At 42.6% G+C, this 15,260-nt stretch overlaps 1 protein-coding gene across 1 annotated transcript in view; it reads left to right on the forward strand.

Annotated features, from left to right (window-relative positions):
• The first annotated feature begins 631 nt into the window (after positions 1-631).
• GNA14 (G protein subunit alpha 14) overlaps positions 632-15,260 on the forward strand; it is a 148,076-nt gene continuing 133,447 nt past the window's right edge. The window contains exon 1 of the mRNA XM_036893479.2: positions 632-819. Within this exon, the coding sequence (XP_036749374.1) occupies positions 696-819 (124 nt within the window). The 5' untranslated portion in view covers positions 632-695. The remainder of the gene's footprint in view (positions 820-15,260) is intronic.

Genomic DNA, 15,260 nt, shown 5'->3' on the forward strand with positions numbered 1-15,260 from the left:
AGCAAGTGTCGGGGCTGCTCCCGGAAACTCTAGGCCTCCGGGCTCCACTCCCCAGTTCTCTGCTTGTGCCTTTCGCCCCCAAGCGCCATCAACTTGGCGTGCCTCGAAGGCCAACTTGGGCAGACGCCAGGGCTGCAGGTTCGAGACGCTCCGCCTCCTTCTGCCACTTGCAGCCGCTAGCGCCAGCAGGAACCTTTCCACTCATTCCTAGTCTGCAGTCACTTTCGGAACTTTGCTGGCTAGTCAGGTCCTCTGCCTCCAACCGCTTGCCTGGGGCATCCCCGGGTCCGGGCGATCCGTTCTTTCCCGATAGAACGGACGCCCCAACTTTTCACGCGCGGTCTCTGCTCGCTGCCCGGGTGTCCCGTTCCTGCGCCAAGGGGAGCGCGCGTCTTCTGGGGTCCGGCAACGCTCCCAACCTCTCAGCTCAACACTCCTCCTCTCCGCAGCGAGTGTGGGGCTGGCTGAGCCCGGATCACTTGAGCGTTCCCAGCGCTCCGAATTCGCCCCCGCCTCGGAACCGACCCTCAAGGAGGGACTAAGTCCCGGACGTGCAGGCCTCTTACTCCCAAACTCAAGTCGGCTCCCGTCTTTTCTTCCTGAACCCGGTGCCGGTCGCGGGTCGGCCGGGCGGGCGGCGGGCGGAGGATCGCGGCGCTTGGGGGCCTGTCGCCCCGTCGGGTGCAGCGCGCGCCATGGCTGGCTGCTGCTGCCTGTCCGCGGAGGAGAAGGAGTCCCAGCGCATCAGCGCCGAGATCGAGCGGCAGCTTCGCCGGGACAAGAAGGACGCCCGCCGCGAGTTCAAGCTGCTGCTGCTGGGTGAGTGGCTGCGTCTCCCCGAGTTCTGCGCGCCGGGCTTTTCTCGCGGCCGCTTCCCTTGCCCGGATTCCCTCCGGGCCTGGAGCCTAGCCGGGTGCAGCGCAGCTTTTCCCCTTCTACCCCCGGGGGCTGGCGGGTGCCGGAAACTTGGAGCCTTAGGCGCTTGTCCTTTGCGCCAACAGCTTGTGACTTTTGAAGGCATCCCATTCCCATCCCCAAAACAGGGTTTAGACGAAACATTCGATCTTTGTCTGCTATTCCCCATGTGCTGTGATCCGCCTGTCCCTTAAAGCTACACCTGCTGCACCACCCCTTCACCCTCCGCGTGCACAGCTTAGGCCGGACCCCACTTTGGATGTTGCGGTTGGGGAGCAGGCCAGTCCACATCTTGGGTTCAGCCCCTGTGCTCCCAGTTCTGAGTAAGTACCCTTGGCTGAGTGCTTACCAAGTGTGGGACCGTGCTAAGTTCTTACGGGCATGAACCGCTCTGTGATGCGAGCAGGTAACCCCCCATTTTAAAGGATTAAAAGCGGAAGATTGGGAAATCGTCAAACTTGCTTTGATCGAGAAAAGGCAAAGCTGATACCTGGTCGGTCGTGGGGGAGAATCCAAGCCCTAGCCACCCGACCCACTGTGACCGCGCCGCCTGCCTCTGGCGCCCCTTTGGTGAGTGGCCCGAATGTGCCTTGCTCAGGTGACTCAACGTGAGTGCGCTCTAAGAGTGGGGACTTGGCAGCCGCATCTTCCTTGTTTAGTTCTCATCCAGCCCTTTTGGTCTCTGCACTGGTCTATGTAGGAGACCCACTTACAAAAACAAAGAAAACGTTAATGTTGGCCCAATTCTTGCTTACTGACTTACTGGACATTTTTTTGCTTTTGACTTGCTGGACTCCTGTTCAATTCATTTACTGTTTACGGAGTATTTTACCTTCTTGGAGACCAAGATGTCAGATGCAGTCAAGTCTTTTTAGATAGCTCCAAGTATTTCAACTTTGTTCTTTCATCCCCTCCAGGCAGGAATCCTCTCATACTACTAGATTCATCTTTATATAAGGAGTCACCCTCCCAGACAGCTTCGAGGAAAGAAAAGTTGATCTAGTTAGATTAAAATAGAGAATACTTTTAGTCGGTATTGCCTTCAGACCTGGGCAAGGAAACCCCAGAGCACTTACTCCCAGAGTTTAGAGGGCAGGGTCTGGCCTTCCAGGCTGTGCCCCTCCCCACTGGGCAGGGTGTCTATCTGCAGGTGGAGCCAGCTGCCCCCCACTCCCCTCCAGACATCGATTGAATTCCCAGCCCAAAGGCTCAAACCTGCTTCCAGGGCCTGTGGATATAGTAGGGGCAGACCCCATCCCTGAGGAGTACCCAAAGAAGCAGCTGGCTGGCATTGTGGAAATGTGGGCTGAGGGTCTACAAGGTGTGCCCAGGAGGCCACCCTGGGGAGAGATAGAGCTTGGGGTGGGGAGAGAAAGGGATTCTGTCCACTGGCCAGGTCTGCTCTTTCACGTCTGGCCCAGAACTCTGAGGGGTGTGAGAATTCTACATTGTACCTGGTCCTCAGGTTGTTTTAAATCTACGTCTGTCAAGGTGTAGGAGGATTATGTGGCAGTTTGCTAGCTTGATGAACACTTTAATGATGTGGGCCTCCATTTGTCCTCTTGCCTCAATGATAGGGGTGCGCCTGGCTTTAGTTGCATTCTTCTTGCTTTCAAGGTCAGGCTGAACCCTCTTTCATTTCAAAATATTTTGATTTGTATCAGTGTATAAAGTACAGTGTCTGGAATATACCAGGAACCTGACAAATGCTGACTCTTTGTAGGAAAAATTAAGCAGTAAGCCAGACCATATTGTAATGGTAATAAGCCTGTTTGTTTGGAGTCAGATGCTTGCATTTACACTCCAACTAGGGGAGGAATGTTTGCAGGTGAATTATTTGCCCTGTAAATCATATTTAATCTTGGTGACTAGAATTCTTCATCACCTCTGGGCTGTTGCCCCAACCCTCTTCCTGCACCCTCAATGCACTGCTTGACCTCCCAGGATCCCCATTTTCATTGTACCTAGCTGAGACTAGCAGAAAGTCTAAGAGCTAGTCACTTAGAAACTACTAGAAATAGTTTCCAAACCACATGGAGCTGTCTAGAACCCCAGGGATGGACATTAAAACCTCTCTCTGTCTTTGTCTCTCTCAGAGAGCAGCGTACACTTCCATTTCTTAAGATAAAGGAGGAGGCAATGACTTAAAAGGTACAGGACTGTATATGCTGTTTTTGAAGTAATGCGGTTTGAATGAAAAATTCATCTGAGTCTCTAGAATGGGTGGATTAAATGATCCACTGCTCAGATGCCTTAGGTAAAAATAATTGCTCTGCAAATGGGTATTTATGATCCTGCGTGGAAGTGGAATGGCCTGAAAAACTACCAAGTCTTTCACAAGGAAATACCCTTTTGTAATAAAATGATTTGAGGATGTTTCCAAAGTGTATTCAATGGGGCAGTACCCTGTTTGCACTTAATAAAAGCATGGGTCCATAAGGAAAGGTAAAAGCTGTTGTCTGGTTAGGGCTAGCAATTACAAGATGTCAGCTTGATGCTTTCTCAGCAGAAGGAGATAGGGAAGATAAGGAAGATGGTTGAATTTAGTAGAAAGAAATAACTTATCACATAAAAGTAGGACAAAAAGGAGTTGTGATAACCCTGGTGAGTATTCCGTGTAGGAAGAAAGTATCTGGACAATAGCAATTAAATGACAAAAAATGTGATCTTTTATTGATATTTTTCTTTTTCTAAGTATTAAATGAGGCTTGGTGAAGTGTTACTTGTTGATTGAGCTGTGTCTCCAGCAACTCTGATGGCTTGATTTTGGATGCAGACCTCATGTTGGAACTTTCTGGAAGGAATGTTTAGTGGGGAATTGGTATCTAACTTATTCTGGCATAGGGGTTAGAAATGGAGGTTCTGGGCCAGACTGCCTGGATTCAAACCTTGACTCTACCCTTTCTTAGATGTGGACTAACTTCTCTCAGCTTTGTCTGGCAGTAGTAAATGTCAGCTATCATCACGTGATTTGAGCTTTTTAAAAAGCCTCCAGTGAGGCATCACTTGCCATTAGTGGATGTATTATAGGCTGCACAACAGTTTATCTAAATTGTCCTGGTTGCGCTTCATCAGACATGTTTTGCTTTGAAGTTCCCTTATTGTTTTCTGAGTCATAAACTGATTTCAAAGTCTCTCTGCCTACTTATACCAGAGTTGAAAATCTGAGTACTGAAAAGTTTTATTGCATTGGCTGTAACAAAATCCCAGTTTAGGACTATCTATCACAGTCCTGGGCTGGAAGTCTGTTAGAAGACATGGTGCAGGTATAGGTCTCAGAAGCCACAGAATTTTCTGACTCTCTGAAGGGAAAAAGGGTGAAATGGTCATAAGTAAGCACATGTTCTTTCCTCTTTGCTTTGTTCAGTCGAACAGACCTTTCTGAAGTGCCAGGGATCATTTCCAAGTGCCAAACTGGAGGTGCTTGTGCATAAGTAGCTGTTACCAGGAAAAGGGTCATAAATGCTTAATAGAGACTAAAAAGTAGCACAGGGGAGCAGGAAGGGGGAGCCTCTGAAGGAGGGATTGTCTGAGTTGGGCCTTGAAAAGTGGGGAGGGTGGGACTCTAACGTCATCCACATGAGAGGTTTGCGCAGGACACACACCAACTTCTCCCCACAGACCAACAGAAACTTCTGAGGACAGTAAGAGGTGGTCTTAAGCTCAGGGATAAAATAAAGGAGCTCTCAGTGGCATGATTTCATTGAGTTTTTGTGCTTTAACCATTTATGTTAAACATAAACAGATGTTAATGTACATATGCTTCATTTTTGGGCCATAGTACCCTTCAGAATGGGAGACTACTTTCCATGGCTTATGTCCATCCTGGCTGGGATAAAGTGACCTAGCCAGATAGCCTGCTTCCATCCATGATGCAGTCCCTGGAGGCCTCTCAAGAGGCAAACGCAAGCAGTCCCTGTACTTTCTGCCCGTAAGCAAATACAGAACCTCTACTAAAAAATGGACTTTTGTCCTTTATATCTTCTCAAACAAGCTTACTGAGGTATAATTTACATTCAATAAAGCCACCAGTTTTAATTGTACAATTCAATGTGTTTTGACAAATGTGAACAGTTGTGTAAGCATTAGCAGAGTCATGATATACCATCCTCCCAAAAAGTTTCCTGTGTCACTCTGCAGTCAATCTACTCCCTTCAAATCATTGACAAAATCATTCTAATTGGAAACAATTAAAAATGTACAAAAATGCAGGTATACACCCTTTACCCAAGGGACCTATTGAAATCTTGCCCTATTTTCTTATTTGTGTGTTCTCTTCAGTTTTTCTGAAATGTTTCAGGGTAAGATGCAGCCATCAAGGCGTTTACCTCTAATTCAGTGTGTTTTTTCCTAAAACTGGATAATCTCTTATATGCACAGTTGACTTACAAAGCTTCTGTAAACTTTGATACACTACTTGTGTCCAATCTATCATCTGTATCCCATTTTCATCATTTGGCCCAATAATGTCCTTAGTGGCATTGCCTGCACCTCCAGGACAAGGTATGCTCAGCTATTACATTTAGTTCTCTTATTTTTTTCAGTTTCCTTAAATCTGGAACATTTCCTTAGACTCTGACTACTTTTGTGACACTGAGATTTTGGAGAATTAAGTCCCCTCTCCCTTTTTTTCGGAGAGAACATTCCTCATCTGGGGCTTGTCTGGTTTTCTTTTAGAAATTCCAACTACATGTTCTTGGCCGGACCTCTGGATAGGTGATCTTTATGTCCTCGTCAGGGAGTCACTGCTTGAGCCATACCATGTCTGTCTGTCCCTCATTGGCGATGTTAAACTTGATCACCTGGTCAAGATGTTACTTGTTCTCACCACTGTCTAGCAATTGTGTGGTGAGGAACTTTCTGAGACCATGCAAATATCCTACTCCTCACTGAAATGTCTCTCAACCCTCACTGATGACTCCTGATGCAGTCTGGAACATGATGGCTACATAATGATTTTCCAACACCTGCATTTTTTACATATGTAACAGATGGCAGTGGACATTCTACTGTAAGAGTCCTATTTATTTATTATCTGTATGTATCCATGAGTCCCTCTTTTTTTTTTTAGCTTATGGTTTCTACTTCATTACTGTACTTAATCAATGTGGTGCTCAAACCCGATTTGTGTATTGAGATCCCCCTTGGGCTGGTTCCTGTGTCACTGTGACATGTCCCCATCATTCCTTGGAGCACCTCCTTACTTTCTGGCATAACTAGATACTCCGGGCATCTTTTCCCACCTTTCCTAGTCTGGGAATCAGCTCTTTCTCTGCAGGGCCTTGGTTACATTTGGTGGAGAATCACATCTTTTCAGAAATTGGAAGCTACTTGAAACAAAGATACAAATCCACCAGTTCAAATCAATCACCAGCATCTAAGTACCGGAAGAACCACATTCTAAAGCACAGAGTTAGAGGGTGAAAGTCTTGAGGCTGTAATCTGTGAGCCAGTATAAAATGGGGAAATCTGACAGTGGAGCTTGACAAAAAGCAATGTTAAAAAAAAAAAGAGCCTTAACCCTCAACGGGTACTTTTTTTTTCCTTTAAAGATGCCTTCTGATCTATATCACCCTTTAAAAAAAAAATCTCTTTTCCCATACCCTAATCACAAGAGAGAAGTTTCCTTGTAAGAACCCCCATGAGTGGGGTTGCAGAGAGGGAGGGAGCTAGACTGAGGAGGCAGAAAGGGGAGTTTTCAGTGAGTCAGTATAGCAAAGCTATTGTGTTACTAAGAACAGAGGTTGAAATTCACACAGAAAGGGGATTTTGTCAGAAGGACTCTCACCAGGGCATCTCCTGAAATTGAAAGAGCTGAATAATAGACTGGGAAAGAGCAAGTGCCAGGGCATTTCCAGGGCACAGCTATCTGCGTTACTTGGCTCCGCTCCCTCCCAGGCTTGAGGGTTCTCTGGGCCTTTCTGGCCCCTGTGGGAGCCTAGGGCATGGTGTGGCATTTGGGTGCCCTCCTGGGTCAGTCAGTCTGGCCAAGGGACACGCACATCAGGTGCAGCTGTCATGAGTACAAATGGCCTGGGCAGGGCCTCCTGTAGGTCAAGCAGCTGCCCACAAACCCTGTCAAAGGAATCAAAGTGTACCAGCAGAAATCCAAGGGCTCTAAAAGTAGAAGGAAGGCTCTGCGGGAGCCCTAACTTTCATTAGGAGCAATTGACTCTCTGCTGTTGGGTAAATTAATGGGTTATCACGTTGGCCAGGGTTCTTGGTTGCAGACCATTTTAACAGAAGACTAATTTATTAGAGGGAAACTCACAGAACTGGAGCATAGGCTCAGCCAAAGGGCAGGATCCAAGAGAGTCTGGACACTGGCATCAGACCAGACTGCTAAGCACACAGCCAGGGACTCCGCCACCCTGGCAGTCATTGAGGCTGTACTGGACGCTTCCCTCCATTGCAGTACTGCAAAGGGTCTGCGACAGCTTCCTGCATCCTTGGGACACTTTTCAAAACCTCAGGCCATCTGATTGTGCCCAATTAGGAAGCTGAGGGAGAGGTAGCATGGCATAGTGCTAAGAGAATGTTCTCTGGAGTCGGTCTTCCTGAGTGTAAAATCTAGGCAAGAAGTAGTTCCATTGTGTGGCCTACCCCCCTGCCTGGGCTCAGGTCAGTTGCCTACTGTGATGAGATCACTGAAGAATCAGCCTGTAGTTCCCAGAAGGACATGCGGATAAGGAGGCTAACAGCAGGAAGCTTCTGCTTCTCAGAGAGCAGGGTCCTGTTGTGTGGCCATAACTGAGCATCATGACATGAGCAGTGAGTTAAAGCTCTACAAAACTGAGTTTCTTTTTTCGGTGGGGGTAGGCTCTGAGTTCTGGATCTGACCCTGACTGAGCAAGACCATTGCCTCTGAACCATAAAATGAAAGATTTGGATCAGGTGATCTCTGAGGTCTTTATAATTCTGTTGTCAGATGTTTTTTTCCAGTCGTTCTCAAAGTCTGTCCTCAGGACCAGCAGCATGAATATCGGCACCTCTGGGGAACTTGTTAGATACGGGAGCTCTCAATCTCCATCATGACTGAGAATCAGAAATTTGGTGGTGGAGCCAGAGATCTCTATATTAATAAGCCCTCCTGGTGATCCTGATGCATGCTAAGGTTTTAGAACCTCTGTCTTATAGAACTAGCCTAGAGCTCAGGACTGGCCAGCCTCTGATTGTCACTCTAGGCTTGAAGGCAGATAGATGTTTTTATCTTCCAGGAGATATTCAGAAGGCCTCTGGGACTGACCTGCCTATGGGATGCTTTGTTTCTTGAAGTTAAATAAATCTCTCACCAACTGGATGATGGGTCTTGAGAGTCTGAGCTGGGTCGCCTGTAGGGGTGTTTTAGCACCTGTCCCTAGATGTCAGGATGATGGGCACACAGAAAGGCTAAGCACATGTGTATGATTTACGTTTTGCAAATGTGTTCCCATTTGCATGCACCCTTGCACTTTGATGGACTGCTTAAAAAGCTATGCTCCTATACACTGCAATGGCTTTATGGCTAGTAACCATTAAGTAGCTATCTTTCTATCATGGACTAAGTGGTGGGGAGGCAGCATACTCTAGTAAGAACCACTGTATATCAGCCAGCTCTGAAAATTCACCGTCTATGGAACATAGGCTGGTATTTTTATTCAAAGAATAATATTCCTGGTTGTCAAGGTTTTTTAAAGTAACTGATAAATGTTCATGTCTTGTTCTTTTTGTAATGAATAAGAGGAAAAGAACATTTATCTTTTATTCTCTCATTTGAAAGGCATGTTCTGTTAGTCTGTTGTCAGCAACCCAAAGATGGATTAACTATGCCACTTCTCTCTTGAGTCTGCCATGAATAACACCTTCATTTTGAATAACTCATCCCCAGAATTTATTTCTGTTGCTTAGCTACTATGTAATTGGGAAATGAAAGCTAATTGGATTACTAAACAAAATCAAATAAGTGAAAGTAATAAATCACTTGCAGAATCATCATCTTATCTACATAATAGTCTAAGTCCTAGTAGTCTAAGTTAGTGATGATCAAAATGCAACTGTGGGCCTGGGCCAATCTGTGCACATAAGACAAGTACAGAAATCAGGAGTATCTAGAATCTTCTGTAGCAATTTAACAGTGCCATGGCATTGAAAAGTATTTTTATTGTATTTCATAAATATATCAGTCTACAATTGATTGGAAAATTTTAAAAAGAATCCCTTACTAGAGAAACACAAACCTTTTATAGGTGGGGTGGAAAAAGTCCAGAGGAGTGATGGAACTCGGCAGATGGCACAGGGCTAAGGGGTCAGTAGCTAACTTGCATTAAGCCAAGGCTAGAAGTGCAAACTCTTAGTTGCCAACCCATTCTTTAAGTCAGTCTCAGTCTTCGTGTGAATATTTTTGTTTCTAAGGCAGCATTGATTGTAAGACATGTTCTTGGTTTGGAAACAGCTTTTCAGGAAAGCAAACACCATTGTAATAAATGTATACATCAATGCAAAGGCATCTTGACCTTAAAAATGTCAATTTGTGTGGCAGTTAAGTCTTGGAATCAAGGATGTATGGTTATATATTTTTCTTTTTTCCCTAATCAGATAGTACAAATTAAAGCAAAACTGTTCCAGTTATTGGCATAGAACTTAATTTCATGAAACTAATTTAAGTGCTGAAATTAGATTAGAAAAGAAACCTCTGTGTATTGCCGTCAACTCACTGGGTTCTATTTCAAGTACTTTTATCCTTTGAAAAGATAAAACTTTGAAAAGAGTTGCTTCCTGGATTAGTGAGGATGTTATATATAAAGAAGATTATGAAAATATAAGAGCAACCAAATGTTGTGAGAGCATCCTTGTATGCTACTGTTTGCTCCAATATCTGGATAACTGTGCATGAGCCATATCCAGGCAACTGGTTGAGTCTAGGAAGAGTTTCACATGAGACCTTAAACTCCTTGAGGGCTTTGTTCATCACTGAACCCACAGTGCTGAGCACAGAACTTATCTTATATACTGGTTGAATGAATATGTATGCCTCACTCACTCTATAGTGGTTTACATGAAATACCAGATAAGTAGTATAAAGTATTTCTTACAGGAGCTGGAGCTCCATGTTGTTTGGGGGCTCTAGAAAAGTTCATGAAAGGAGGTTGGGCCCAAGTTGGGTCTTTAAGAAAGGCAAATTAGAAAATTCCAATACTGATTTTTCAAAATATGTCCAATATCTTCACTTACGACTCAATTCGAACATTTATACTTAGATTAGTGGTGTCAAAATATGGAGATGGAGCCTGGATCCTAGAATGTTTGGAAAATATATTTCTTGTATCTGCATAAAGAGTTTTCCTAGAAACTGTACATGATAAGATTTTGATATGTAACCGGATTCATAGTTGAAAATTTTAGTCTTCTCTATTTCTTATTTTGAAATAACTTGGGAGAAAGCAAGCCTAACTCATCACGGTCTTTATGTAACTTTCCTAAATATACAGTAGGTATGTCTATAAAATGAAGATGTTAGTTGTCATGATTTTGGAGGCCCAACTCACACCTAAAATTTATGAATAAAAAATTTGGGAGCTCTGAAAAGAGAGTCAGTCATTACAAGGACTTAAATCCTCTGAAGCTTAAGACATAGTTTGAGGGTTAAGATGTAGTTTGGTGTGTGCTTATGCCATAGCCTGAGCAAATTTCTTAGGAAATCTACCTCTTTCTGTTCAGCTAGCAGAAATAATTCTCTTCTTTTGTACCACATGAGGATATTTGAAGTGGCAAGACCTTATGTGCTCCATGTATATATAGATTACATTTGTTGATATATTTCTTTGTCACTAATGTTATCATTTAAAACAGTGGTTTCCAGATTGGGGGATTTTGAGCTTGTTTTAAAAACACTGGGGAGAGGAAACAAACTGGGAGTATCCAACCAAAAAACTTCACCAATAAGAATGTAGAAAATAGTATATTCATTTAAAAAGGAATTTAAAAAGTGACAGTTAAACACAGTTAACTCCTTTCTTAACATAGCCAAAATACAACACGTGGAACAAAATAGAAGGGTCTTCTCTCCTCTCCCTCATTCATAAATTTCCACTTGTTTCTTATCTCACTAAATGGTACTACTGACACTCTCAGGTGCTCAAACCAGAATCCAGGGAGTCTTTCTTAATCTTTCTTCTACTATATTTATGCTATAAATAGAAATGATGATATTGAAATAGTAACATTTATGCATCCAGTCCTCATTCTAGGCTTGAAAATGAGTGATCTTGAGTCACTTCACGGGATTGAAAATGATCACTTGGAGTGAGGGATCTCATTTAGTCCTCACCATGTGTTGAGGTGCAGTTGGTATTTTCCTCTCCATTCTACAGATGAGGAAATTGAAGCTCCAAAGCAAGGTTCACCGGCCAGGGTAGAGCCAGGGTTTGAACGCTGGCAGTGGTCTGACTCCAGAGCTCTGGTCCTTAATCACAGTCCAGCTTCCGTGTCCCATAGCCAACATCTCACCAAAACCCACCCCCGGAGGCCCAGTCTGTACTACGCCCACCTTGCATGCTCCGTGCCCCATCCCTTCCCGGGATGATTTCATCTCCCTCTCCCCAGCCCTGACTCCACTCTCCACACTGCAGCCAGATTGGTCTTCTATCATGTAAATTGGGTTGTTTTCCTGCTCCAAACGTTTCTCTTCTCATTGCCCTTGGGTGCAAATTTAACATGTATGCACGGCCTGAGACCCTCTCTCTGTCTCCTGCTACCCCTCTGCCTGTGCTCACTTCTGGCCACAGGGCCTTCTTGTGGAACTTTCAGGGGGCCAAACTCTCCCTTCTCTGCACATACCCATCCTTCTGCCTCTAACATGCATTCTTACTAGTCTTCTAGCTACCTGCTGCTTATCTTCAGAACACATGCTAAACCTGCCTTCCTTCTGGAAGCCTTCACTGACTGACTACTGGTCCAAATGAAGCCCACCCAGAATGTTTTCCCATAGCCCATTCTACATTTCTTGTTCAACATAGTTCTTATTCTAGTTTGAAACTCTATTTCTGATATTGTATTTATTATTCATCTTCTCCTCTGGACCTAAACTTGCTGAGTATAGGGACTATTAGAATCAGTAAGTCCTCGGCATCTTGTATAGTGCCTGTTTTTTCCAGAAATGATACACTGCCATTTAGTATTGACATAGTTGCATAAAGGAAAGCATATTTTGATTTCAAAAGTGGAAAGGGCTTATTCGTAATAGAGAATAACATTTTAACATACATTTAACATACATCAATAAACACATTTATGACTATCTCACTATTGGTTCTTTTTAAACTTACACTTTTGGGCTAATGAAAACTTCATTACTTATTTATATTGGACTGTGGGCTGATGTTCTGGAACAAGTGATTTATTGTATGCCTCTTGTTTGTGTATGCACAAAAGTGAACACTCACTTTAAAAATTTGTTTTTACTTCTGTAGCATATTTGTAGCAGAGATTGCTAGCATACCGGAGGTTTTATTTGGGCACCTGGATGCCCAGCTAAAGACTATATTTCTCAGCTTGCTTACTGCAAACTGTGGCTGTTTAACTGAATAATAGCCCACAGGATGCAAATTGTAGTCATATAGGCAGTTTCTGAGTTGTAACTTCAGAAGGAGAGGAGACTTGCTTCCCTTCTACAGAAGGATGCTGACATGTGGCAAGAGCTAGCGCAAGCGTCTTTTATCACGAGATGGAAGTCTGGTGTTGAGAAAGAAAAAGCAAGGAGGTGGAAAAGGCCTGTGGCCCTGATACCTTTTTTAATAGCAGCTGAACTGGTATCCTAGCTAATAAGATACTATACATGTTGTTTTTCATTTAGCTTTTTAATACTCAACAATATGTCAGGGAGTCCTTTATCAATCATGTGCAATTCTGAGACAGAAAAATCAGAATGTAACACAAGGGGACGTGTACTGTGATGTCATTGGCCAGCTGGTGGCCAAAGCTGTATCTGGGTCTCCCATTCACCCTGTCATCAACGTTCTAGTGCCAGATGACATACTCGCCTGTATTTTCTGTCTCTGAGTTTTCAGATATTTGATAGGGGCTTTTCTGTGAGTAAAAGAGCACATGAAGCTGCATAACTGACACTCAGTTTCTTAAAGCTGAAGCATTTGGAAGCTAGTTTCCTTAAGTCTTTACTATTTATTTGATTTTTAAAAATCTAGTCTTATGTATGTAAAAATAACTGCATTCCACTTAGTTCTTTGATCAGTTTTTAATTTATTACTAAGTTAACACTGCTTATGAAATCAGTGAATTAAATAATTCAGTTTCCTGTAAACATTTAAAAACATATTTACACATTTAAAAAACCTGAGTATCCTCAAATACAATCAACCCCCTGACACAGCTGGTGAGCAAAAGCAGTTTGGAGACTCCAGTAGCTCTCATAAATCTAAAGTTAGGGATTAATCTTATTCTTTTAAACATTCAAATAATGACTTTAAATATAATAAAATATCATTTCTAAATGTAGTTAAATCAAATAATCACATTTATACTATTAACTCATAAATATATCATAATTCTAATCGATTATTTAATATCAGATTAAATTTAAAAACCTAGCATCAAAAGGTACTCAATGCTGACTCATGATTACTACACTTATTCTTAAATTTAACTTAAGAGTATTGTTATTACTTGTATGTTTGATTTACTTATTCCTTCACCTGATGGGTCTTGCAAAGTTCAACCCCATCAAAAAGAGATTTACAGTCTCGACCTGAGAATTAGGGTGATTTTTCTAGCCCATACATTGTCTTGCAATCCAGAGTATCACGTATTCCTTTATTGTAATATCTACTATTAAAAATCTTTTCAATCACCTTATTTTAACTGATTGAATTTTGTATCCACTCTCACCTGTGATGGTAACTAGTTTCTTCACTAATTTGTGTGGAAGAGATTCTACACTGTCAAAACTCTTCATTTCATGACCATCATTTCTGAATCTTTTATTGTTGCTGATCTATACATAAGAAAACCATGGATCTCAGCATCAGAAAGTGACACAGATGAGGTTTCTTAATGCTTGTCTGTATTTTGCTTTGATTATGCTGTATTTGAACACATCTTACCAGTCTGATATTGTTTACACATTTCTTCCCTTTCAATGGAAAACAGGAATCTATCTAAGGAGTTAAAGAACAAGATGAAATAAATGAATTAAAGCCCTAATCACAGACCATAAGTCTGCCAAAATCTCCACCAGTTGCAAGCCTTCAAAGTATGTATTTGGGTTTAAATGCTTCTTCTTTGTTCCAAAATGTCTCAAAATTGAACGAACTACTTTCTTTAATATCATCTCTCTGCTATAGAACTGCAGGCTGTCTCTAGGTAGCTCATGAGTCAGAAAACTGCTTGAACTTTCCCTGACCATTTTCAGATTACCATCATTTAGGTTAATGAGGAAGTCTTTCTCCTCCTTGCCTAATAATCTAATTTGTGTCTGCATTAGGGATGGCCCTGTGGAGGAAATGAGCAAGAGGCTTCAGTTGATTTAACCTAAGCTCATCAGGATAAAATTGGACACTAAAGCTAGTGTCTACCAGTTAGGCATAGCCCCAATGAAACCAGTTATTCTATTGGTGTGTGTACCTACTTGTACACACACACCTGATAATTTGCAGTCAGCACTTGAAAGGGCTATTTGAATTTGCTGTTAGAATTAAACCAATTATAACAACCATGTAATTATATCTTGATGCAAACCTGAAAATAGCCAGAAAACTTGTTATCCAAGAAAAATATATTCATTTGTTTAGTTAAAGTGTTCATCTTGAGCATCTGAAACTTCTGTTTAAAGTCATCTTTCTCTTTAAGGAGAATCGTTTTGGCTAAAACAAAGGGTTTTTAATTTATTTTAACTATGAAAACTCAGTATCTTAATATTATGATATTTTCTAGAGTTATAATTAGAAACATTTCTAATTTGCTATTTTTCCAGAATCATAAACATTCCTAATTATACTTACTGCATCAGCTGCTTAATGAATTACTTTTCCCTTTGATACTTTTGAACTTTCAACTCCCTGGAAAAGCTGGATGTTGTCGGAGGTCTTGTGGTTGAATTGCCAGAAATCTTTGGTATGAGTCCCAGTGTGGTTTCTAATTTGCAGTGTGACCTTGGGCAAGTCACCAAATCACAAAGGCTTCTCATCCATAAAATTAGGAGGCTGGATCAAGCAGTCTCTAAAATTCTCCCAGCTCAGGGTTTCTATGGGTACTCTTTCACCATAGTGGAAGTATTCTTTTAGTTCCCTCAACCACTCGGGACAGAAACTGACTCTGTGTGTGTGTGTGTGTGTGTGTGTGTGTGTGTGTGTGTG

Source organism: Manis pentadactyla, chromosome 3, assembly GCF_030020395.1.
Source record: "Manis pentadactyla isolate mManPen7 chromosome 3, mManPen7.hap1, whole genome shotgun sequence".
Lineage (NCBI taxonomy): Eukaryota > Metazoa > Chordata > Mammalia > Pholidota > Manidae > Manis > Manis pentadactyla.